Source organism: Aegilops tauschii, chromosome 6 (assembly GCF_002575655.3).
Source record: "Aegilops tauschii subsp. strangulata cultivar AL8/78 chromosome 6, Aet v6.0, whole genome shotgun sequence".
In the NCBI taxonomy this organism is placed as follows: Eukaryota; Viridiplantae; Streptophyta; class Magnoliopsida; order Poales; family Poaceae; genus Aegilops; species Aegilops tauschii.
In genome coordinates, this window is record NC_053040.3 from 482,867,371 (window position 1) to 482,877,636 (window position 10,266).

Below are 10,266 nucleotides of genomic sequence, written 5' to 3' on the forward strand. Positions count from 1 at the left end.
CCTCATCTTCGTCTCCATCTTCGTCTTCATCTGATCGACAAAACCTTTGAAAGGCCACATCTTTCGTCTTTTCTCCAAGTCGTTCCCGGATCTTCTTCTCCCGATCGACGACCCGCCCCAGGCATGAACGACGAGCTCGCCGGACGGTTGGGTTTTGCTCTCTCGATCGTCTCTAGTCTGCTGCTGTGTGCCGGCCTGCCGGGACACCGGCCGGCGCTGAGGAAGCATGCAGCTGATCAAGGTTATCTCTTTGGACCACACCGCAACTGATCGTGAGGTCCAAGAGTGGCCATCTTCCCTGCCCTGCCGACGAGCATGCACGGCGCCATATAGTATATGCCATGCCACCGTCCAACGCCTACTCCTACATACGTTACGTGCGCGCCGTACGTCCCAGCCCAAGACCACGGCGAGCGGTGGCAGGGAATGGAGGATGCGTGCGACAATGAGGACCAAGGCAAAGAAGGCCTAGCTAGCTAGCTACTTGTTCCCACTGGTAGAAAAAGAGGCTTCCATACGCCTCCTTCACGCCATTCGACGCCGTCCCCCGATCCACAACCTTCGGCGGGCACGACGCTCCCCAATCCTCCCCCGGCGGGTACGACGCCCCCCAATCCACCTCCGGCGAAGAAGCAGAAGCAGGCGGACAGCAAGGAAACCCGCTCCTGGACTATTAACCCGGACCCTTATGTACCTAAGACCACAAGGGTACCGGAGCCATCACTGAAGCCTCTCCTCCCAAGGCCTGGGGAACTTAGTGAAGCTGAAACCAAATTGGCCGCGTCTGCTGATTATGAGAAATGGAAGGCGGATATGAAGGCGAAAAAAAGAGCCTGAGCCCAAGCAAGTATTCACTGAGAAGCAAAAGAAGTGGGCTAAGGATTTTTTGACGACACCGTCCCAAGCCGAGCTGAATATGCCTGACGACTATGGACATGAACTTCGTAGGCAAGCAAAAATATTGAAGGAGGAGAAAGAAGAAAGTAAAAAAAGCGGGAAACAAGTTGACCAGCTCGGGATGCAGAAGAAACAATCGATCCCCCCGCTCATAGTGAAAGCCGGTCCGGAAGAGGACCCCGAGATCATAGCAGCTGCGGCAGCACTTGGATTGACTGTAGCGGGTGCCATGAAACAAGCGTCCGAGATGGGTTTGACTCTTCGTGCCTTCTTAGGCCTTGAGGATGCGCCAGTATGTGAGATAGCATTACAATATGTGCGGAATGGGCCTCTCGTCGAGCCTGCGCGGGAAAAGAGTCTACCACCACAAATGCGAAATCTGCTACGTTGGTACAAGCAATTCATAACATGGGCCGACAAAGAATATGTTTATGCGGATGTTACAGATGAGCATCACACCAAACGGTACTCTGTAGAAGTTCATATGAGTGAATTGTTCCAGCTGTTCAATCTGCGCGACCTCGACAAATCTATGCTGAGTTGCTACGTTCTGTAAGTGATTTATTTCTACCTCATCTCGTTCTTCATTGCCTGCACTATATATATATATATATATTGTCCTAACTATATTGTTGCGTACGCTATTATGCAGATTGAAGATTTGGGAATGCAAAATAAGAAACATCCATGATGTTGGGTTCATTGACCCACATATCGTTAATGGACATGTGTTACAACATCACCCCGTAGACGTGGAGAAAGACCTGTACAAGTTTCTTAGAAAGCATCAACTCAAAAGTCATATTCTATTTCCTTACCATTTTGGGTGAGTGTTTCTCTCTTGTGCCCATTCTCTTTTGTTTACTCCATGCATGGTATGTCTAATCGATGAGTTATGCATGACTGTGCATGTAACGTGTCCGCAGGTTCCACTGGATTCTGCTAAATATTGAACTTCACACCTCCAGAGTTCTAATCATGGACTCTATGGATTCGGATCCAAAGCGTTGGGCCGACATGAGAAAAATGCTGCAAAAGTAATTATTTTCAATCATTTGAGCTCTATATCGATCGGTCTCTTTCGTTCATTTCCTAATATCAAGTAACTAATAACTCCCTTATTCATTTAATTTTCTTTGCCCTGTAGGGTTTGGAGACGGTTCTCAGAAGAAATTGTCGGTGAATTCAAACATGAGCTAGATTTCAGAAGGTTAGTTAATGTGGATAAGCAGCCACCGGGGACCAATCTATGTGGATATTATGTTTGTGAGAACATCCGGAGACACACCACTGAGCGGAAGGCATCAGATAGCGTGCGGAACGCGACGGATAACTTGCGGAGGAGGCTTAGTCCAGAAGCTCGCTTCCGACCAATTCAATAAGAATTAGCAGTATTTTTCATGAGGGAAGTCATCAATCCTAAAGGAGAACACTATACCGAGGACGAAGAAATTTATATGCATACCCGAGATTGAAACTTGTACGAAGTTGTATATGGTCATCCATCCTAATTATGTATGGAAACTTGTTCGAAGTTGTATATGGTCACCCGAGATTGAATATATATTATATATTCCTCTTGAATTCTTCTTGTTTGAAATTTCATATGCATGTATATAGTAGCGTAAAATATGTGTACTGAAACTTTATCAAAATTAAAATAAAACACAAAATATAATATAAAAGAAATAAAACACTCCAAACTAAAAAGAAACCAGGTTTAGGGGGGCTAAAACCCTAAACCTGCGGAGGAGCCCTTTAGTCCCGGTTGGCCACGAGAACCGGGACTAAAGGTCCTCCGCCCCGACGGACCACGGGCGCCCACGTGGACGGGCCTTTAGTCCCGGTCAGCCACAAGAACCGGGACTAAAGCCTTTAGTCGCGGTCCGTAAGAGGCGCGACTAAAGAGGGGTCTTTAGTCGCGCATATTTAGTCCCGGTTGCACAGCCGGGACTAAAGGCTGTTGCGAACCGGGACTAAAGGGCTTTTTTCTACCAGTGTCCCCTGGAGCCGGACGGAATCAACGTCGAGCTGCCGGAGCTAGCTGCGGCGCGCGGTGAGCGACCAGGCCAGCTGCGACCACGTACGCGCCATGCATGCATGGCATGCTTGGAGGTTGCTGTCATGTATGTATACGTGTATATGTACCAGCTATGTACGTGCATACCAGCTACGTACGTGCTCCACAACTAAAATACATACGACCCAATGATATGATCATGCATGTTATACATGGATCCATCCATCTCAAAGGATCCGTCTTTCTTAGCTAGACTATTTTGATATCGCACCAGAGGGAGGGAGCGAGGGAGGGTGCTAGAAGGAGAAACATTTACACTCTGCGCCCCATGCATGTCCAGTGCACGTACGTTGGATGCATGCTCGATCGACTTACACTGTACGCTCAACTTTTTTTATTTATGGTAATACATGTATCATTTATAAATCATAAAAACATAATATAAGCCATGTAAGCACCGATATGACAAAACTGAAAATACAGCAGAACACAAGTCTTTACACAAAGGAACCCAGTCAAGAAAGAGAAATACAACCAAGACCGAAGAATCCCTTGAGCTTGACATCAATGCCCGTCACCTGTCTCCAGCACCACCACAACATCCACCAAAAGAAAAAAAATGACGGTTCACCTCCTCACCCTAGATCGACGCGGCTCCATCACTGATATGCAACTTTGCAGGCCTCCAAGGTGGCTCATCAAAGGCGAAGCCATTGCAGTTGAACGAATCTGACCGGAGCAACACGCCGTCAAACTCCAGATCTAGCATCCCCGCACGACTAAGATGTTGGAAACACTTGCCATGTTGTTGTCATGAACAGGGGCGTAACCAGGCCTGAGGCAACACTGGCCATAGCCTGGGGCGCTTGGCAGCAAGTTCCTTCATTCATTGTATCCATAGTTGCTTTTGTTCATTAATTGTAGCCATTATAGTCCGGAGTGGCTGTTTTCTACCCTTGATCCTTTGTCGGAGGAGACCGCGTGTATGGTTGTCCTTATGACCTTTGTGGAGAGTTTGATTCGTGCGTAATGAGATCACACATGACAAGGCGCCACCCCCAACAAAAGAATCACACCACTTCCTCCATGGGTACATCACTTCTTTGCTCTGTATCCAACAAGACGCTCATGGGGACATGGAGAAAGGAAAAATGGTGGTGCATGATGGCCTTCCGGTGTCACACCTAAGCAAAGCGCCCAAGCAAGAGCTACACTGGATTCCTCCTCCATCAGAATGGGCTAAGCTCAACACAGATGGTATTCGTGTCCCTTCGACCGGAGATGCTGGAGGGAGCATGGTCCTTCACGATGAGAGAGCTAGGTGACATCATCTATACTGCTTGTAGAAAAATCCTTACATGCGATAATGGCCTTGAGGCAGAGCTAGCTGCCTGCAGAGAGGGCCTGGAGCTACCTCTACACCGGTCGGACCTGCCAATTATGAAGGAGGTTGACTGTGCCAAAGGAGTGTCTATGTTGCTAGCACAAAATGAAGATAGATCACATCACCGGGTACTCGTTTAGGAGATTCGGAGATTAGTAGAAGATGCTCATAGGGACATATCGTTTAAACTTATTAGTCGTTTGCAGAATAAGGTTGGTCATGCGCTCGCCACGTATGGACCCTGCACTGTAGTGTGGCTGCGCTCGGGGCTAGACTTTGTTGTAAACCTTTCTATGGCTGACAAGCCTCCTTGAGTAAGGCTGGCCATAGTGGGGGTAACATAAGTAGTATCATGCACTTGGGACTCGCAAACATACTTATGTGGCAGGTAATTAAAGAAGAGAGAGATGGTTATAGTAACATAGGTAGATACCGTAACATAATAAATGTGATGCTACTATGTGTCATGCATGACAATAAATGAGATCACCTATGATACTAATTTATGATACTATGCACTATGGATGTAGTATCATACACTAGTATCATATGCATGATACTAGTATATGATACTCCCCACTATGACCAGCCTAAGGCTAGCCATAGTGGGGGTAACTTAGGTAGTAATTTAACACATCCCAAGACAATTTTGCTTATGTGACACGTGTTTAATGAGGAAAGAGGTGTTTATGATAACATAATATGTTACTCTAACATAGCACTTCCCGAGGCAAAATGAGTCTATGAGCTAATAAATGAAGCCATCTATGACACTATGACTACTCACAATGGGTAGTAACATAGACTAGTAACATGCCCATGTTACTAGTCTATGTTACTACCTCTATAGTGGGGAGTAACATATATGTGGTAACATGCAACACTTCATTTATTAGGCTATAGACACATCTTGCCTTGATATGTGTGATGTTACTTATACTACTAGTAACTAGCTATATATGTTACTACTTTCCTCTCTTTGTTCATTTATTACTTGTCACATCATCTACTTTATCTAGATATGTGTGATGTTATTACCTATGTTACTCCCATTGTGGGTAGTCTTAGTATGTTACTTTGCACTATGGAGGTAGTAACTTAGACTAGTGTCATATGCATGACACTAGTATAAGGCTAGTCATAGTGGGGAGCAATGTTTTAAATAGCCGGCTATAACTCCGCTATAGCTCGCTATATAGCCTTTTCACTAGGGTGCCGCTAAATGGTCCCATGTATAAATAGCCCACTATAGCCTGCTATAGCCCGTTATAGCTGCTTTTGAGGTCCGCCGCTATTTGGCAATACCCCGCTATTTAAAACATTGGTGGGGAGTAACTTATACTAGCCATTTTTGAATCAAAGTAATGAAGGAAGAGTTAATGCTCTACATATTGATTGAACCATGGTAAAACTCCTCAAACAATGCAGAGAAATCAGAGGCAATAGTCTCCCAACAAGCTTTAACAAAATCAGAATTTAAACCATCTAGGCCTGGGTATTCATGAGAGGGCAAATTCCTGAATGCTTTATCAATTTCCTCTTTAGTGAAAGGATTGCTCTAAAAATGTAGACCATCATTTCTCGTAAGCAAATAATCCAAATTCGGAAGGTTGAAAGTTGGGACAATATAGCCAAGTATTTGCTTGAAAGATCTACCAAGGAAAGCAGCCTTGGCATGATGTTCAAAGTGCTCAATGCCTCTGCTTATCTCTTAATTGCAACGTGATAATTTCTGAATAATTGATGCCTTTGCATGATTTTGTTTTAGTTTGCTTCCCCCAGTTGTGCCCATATAATAATGTCTCTTTGCTTCCAGTATATTTGTTGGTGTGAGAGAAGCTAAAGGAAATGGTTTTGTAGGATTTGTCTAATTGTTCCACTCATGAATTGCAAGATTTCTAAATTCTTCAATAGTGTCATAGAATCATATCATTGAGTTGGTATCTTTGATAGTGCTAGAGAGATTAGAAATATTTTTGGAACAAAGTTTTAAACCTTTTCTTGGTCTTTTAAAATTTGGACTTACTCTTTTGGAACTATCATGTTCATGAATTTGTTGGTTCCAAATTTTCTTAAAAGTATCTTTAAAGTCTGGGTGTTGCAGCCAATAAATTTCAAACCAGAAAATAGATCGAGGACTCAAGAATAGATGTACCAATCCAAATGAAACAAGGGATGTGGTCAAAAAGGCCTGGCCTGAGGAATAGCTATAGTGTTTGGATAATTGATAGTCTAGGATTCAGAGGAGAATACTTAGTCAAGCTTTTCCAAGAGAGGAGCACTCTGCATATTGCTCTAAGTAAGCATTATGCCTCTAAGGGGAATTTTAACAAGAGCAAGGGAATTGATTGCTTCATTGAAAGCAAACATGTCATGTGCATTACCACCTTCTCTATTTTTGTTCTCAGGGTATCTGATATAATTGAAATCTCCATCCACGAACCATTCATGATCATTTGGCATATGCACATTTTGGAATCAGTCAATGTAAGTAGTTAAGTTTTTAGCGTGATAGGGTCCATATGTATTGGTTAGAATCCAAGACTCACGTAAGTCTGCTAAGGTGAACCTGATGGATATAGAAATTTCATTCTGAAATAAAGGTTCTTCAGAAAGCACAGCTTCATTCAAAGCCACAAAGCGACCACTAGAGGCCTCTAGAGAGGGCAAGAAATCTAATTTGCTAAATATTTTTGGACCATATAGTCAATAAGACAAGGTTTCAATAACAAGTACAAGGTGTGATCTTATCTTATGGTATATGATATTGTACACGGTACACATATGGAAAATCACTGTAGCTGCATATGAAAAGCACTCTAAATGCATACTATTTTTTCCAAAAGAAAGTTCCGTAGGTATCATCATAAGGTAACAAGACATAACCGCCTTGCTATTCTATGATCTACCCAGGACTTCTCTTTGGAAAATGACAAGGCGCTCCTTTATTTATGCATCCTTAGAGCGAGCACACAACAATCCACAACATATGTAAGCATCTTTACTTTGGGAGCACAACCTTACGGGTAGACCTCAATGACAGCTCGAGCTCCCAGCTTCTTGACAATCTTATAGCCACTGAACCCCGCCTTGGTGAAGATCTCGCTCCAGTCCTTCTCTTCCCGCTGTCGGCCTCTCGTCATCACGAGCATGAGCATATCCATGAGGTGCTGGGTTTCCAGCATTGGCCCTGCAGAAACCGATCCAAGCACAATGTCTATGACGATGACTTTTCCTCCCGCGTCTCGGGGAGGAATGGCCTTCTTGCATTGTGCGAGGATCTTGATGCAATCCTCGTCGCTCCAGAAGTGCAGAACAAGCTGCATTACCATGCATGGATAAACTTGTAGTTTAAGGTTAATCAAGCCTAACTAGGATGAAAAAAATATATAAAGGGATTCTTAAATTAAGCTGTTATTATTTCCGAATTGAAAACTAATTAATCATTGCTTTATCATTTCACTTGGCATAAAAATTATGGAATGTGCAACATTCATATATACCTTGAGCAACACAGCTTGAGCAGGTGGGACGACGTGGAACAGGTCACCGGAAACATACTTAACCGCTCCTTCTTCTTGAGCGGGAAGAAGAACTTTGTCCATGACCTTTGGAAGGTCCAGCACAGTGCACTTGATGTGCGGGTAGGCCTCGACGATGGACCTGGCCGTAGTCCCATCACCACCACCGCAGTCAGTGAGAGTCTCAAGCCCCTCGAAGAGCTCACCGCACTGCCGGAGCACGGGGCCGATCCCCATGTGGTCGTGGGCAGCCACCGCGTCGTGGATCAGCTGATCCATCTCCGGGTCGAGGAGCGCCATGCTCTCCTCGAAGATGGCCGCGCCATGCACGTCCTCGAACGGCGAGGGCACGGGTCCATCGAAGTCCTTCCTGAACCAGTCGGCCAGCCCCATGGCGGCCTCGACGTAGTAGCGCGAGGCAGCGGCGCGCACGATGGCCGTCTGGCTGGCGTCGCCGTCGATGCGGACGCCGTCCACGAGGAGGTACGAGAGCGGGTTGAGGCGGTACGTTCCGGCGTCGGTGGAGGTGAAGACGCCCGCGGTGGCGAGCTGGCGGAGCAGGCGGGCGAGGAACGGCAGCTTGGACGCGGGCAGGGACAGGGCGGCGACGAGCTCGGACGGGGACGCGGCGCCGCCGAGGCGGTGGATGGCCGTGGGGATGCCCAGGTCGACGGCGCAGCGGAGCGCCATGGGCGTGAGGTAGCAGAGGCTGTGGCGCCACAGGTCGGACTGCGCCTGGAGCAGCTCGTCGTCGGTGGGGACGAACACTTTCTCGGCCTGACCTGCCATTGCCGATCGACTAGCTCTGAATGATGTACGTGTTGTGTATTTCGGTCTGCTTTGAATGATAAGGGATGGAGGACTGCTATAATATAGCAATGCCTTTGCTGTCATTTCTCGTGGAACGCGAGGGTGACGACCATGGCACTATCGCTGTCGACGGGGTAGCGTTAGATCGTAGAACACGAAAGAGAAATGAATGACCATGGTGGCTATGGCCCATGGGCCATGGCGCGCATCATGCATGATCCAAGGGGAAGGGCCTTTTGGCCGGTGGTTTAGCTAGGGTTTCGAGTGTGTATCTTTGAAAAATCTAACAGCTAGCATAAATAAAAATCAGAAATGGCGGAGTGGCTAGCACGTAGGGCCCTGGAAGATGACAGTACAAGCACTGGCATTATATTGGTTGAGCCGACACGCTCGTGGTACAGGTGCTGCGTTTTTTAAGTCATGTAGGTACGGATCTGGAGAGATTATCTTCATATTTTTCATTTTGTTTGGTTGCCGCCAACTGCAGAATGCCTGGTGAGGATATGCTCAACTTCTAGAAGTAAAAATTACATTCAGGTCCGTAGACCACCTAGCAACGACTACAATCGCTGGAGCGAGCCGAAGGCGTGCCACCGTCATCGCCCCTCCCTCACCGGAGCCGGGCAAACCTTGATGTAGTAGACAGTCGGAAAGTCGTCGTGCTAAGGCCCCATAAGACCAGTGCACCAGAACAGAAACCGCCGCCAATGAAGAGAAGTGTACATCGGAAGGGTCCAAATTGCAGAAAAATAGACGCAGATAAATGAGACCGGATCCAAGCGGATCCACCGGACACCAAACACCGACCGAATCCCACGAGATTCGCCGGAGACACATCTCCACACGCCCTCTGGCGAGGCTGGATGCACCGTTGAGACGGGGGCTAGACGGGGAGAACATTATTCCATCCTCAGGGAGCCGCCGCCGCCTCATCTTCCTGAGCAGGACACAAACCCTAAACAGACACAGAAGGACACCTAAAAACATATCTGAAGCCCTCCCGCCGGCAAGAACCGAACGAGTTCCACCACGCCTCCATGACCTAAGGCCACAACAGACGGGGTAGACTTGTGGCGGCGCCGGCAGGAGGCGAGCAACCCTAGCCGCCTTTTGAGTCGCTAGAGCGCAGCGCCAAGGGGTACGCCCATTTCATTTAATCAATAAGTGGGAGTACGATCATTTGAAATGACCATGCTAATCTCCTAGGGGAATTTGCTAACCAACAAGCCATACGCTGTTACCTTCTTCTGAAAAAGACCTAGCCGCCACCACCACCTCCGCCTCCACCATAGATCGGTCCCCCCTCCTCCGGCCGGCCTTGCTGTGTCGGGAGGTGTTGGGAACCCGATATATGAGTGGAGTTCTTAATCATAGTAGTGTTTTCGTTAGATTGATTTAGGGTTTTGGTAGTCGTCTTCTTCTTTGGAGATGGCATCGTACATAATATATAATCTTCCTCCCTTCATTCGACGACGAGATCTTTTCTCGACGTCAATGGTGGTGTTGGAAGATCAAATTTGTCTAGGTATGGTCCTTCCGATCTTTCTTCGCCAGATCGGTTTTGGATTCTTTTCTCATGGTTGCCGCGAGGAGATTGTCCTCACAATATCTGTCTCGGTTGCTACATCCTCGAC

At 46.8% G+C, this 10,266-nt stretch overlaps 1 protein-coding gene across 1 annotated transcript; it reads right to left on the reverse strand.

Moving 5' to 3' along the window:
* Positions 1-7,021: 7,021 nt before the first annotated feature.
* LOC109760754 (flavonoid O-methyltransferase-like protein Os11g0303600) lies at positions 7,022-8,672 on the reverse strand. Its single transcript, XM_020319562.4, has 2 exons — positions 7,805-8,672; positions 7,022-7,621 (listed from the first exon to the last, which is right to left on the reverse strand). Exons 1-2 carry the CDS (start codon positions 8,609-8,611, stop codon positions 7,322-7,324), a joined length of 1,107 nt encoding a protein of 368 aa, XP_020175151.1. The 5' UTR covers positions 8,612-8,672; the 3' UTR covers positions 7,022-7,321.
* Positions 8,673-10,266: the final 1,594 nt, after the last annotated feature.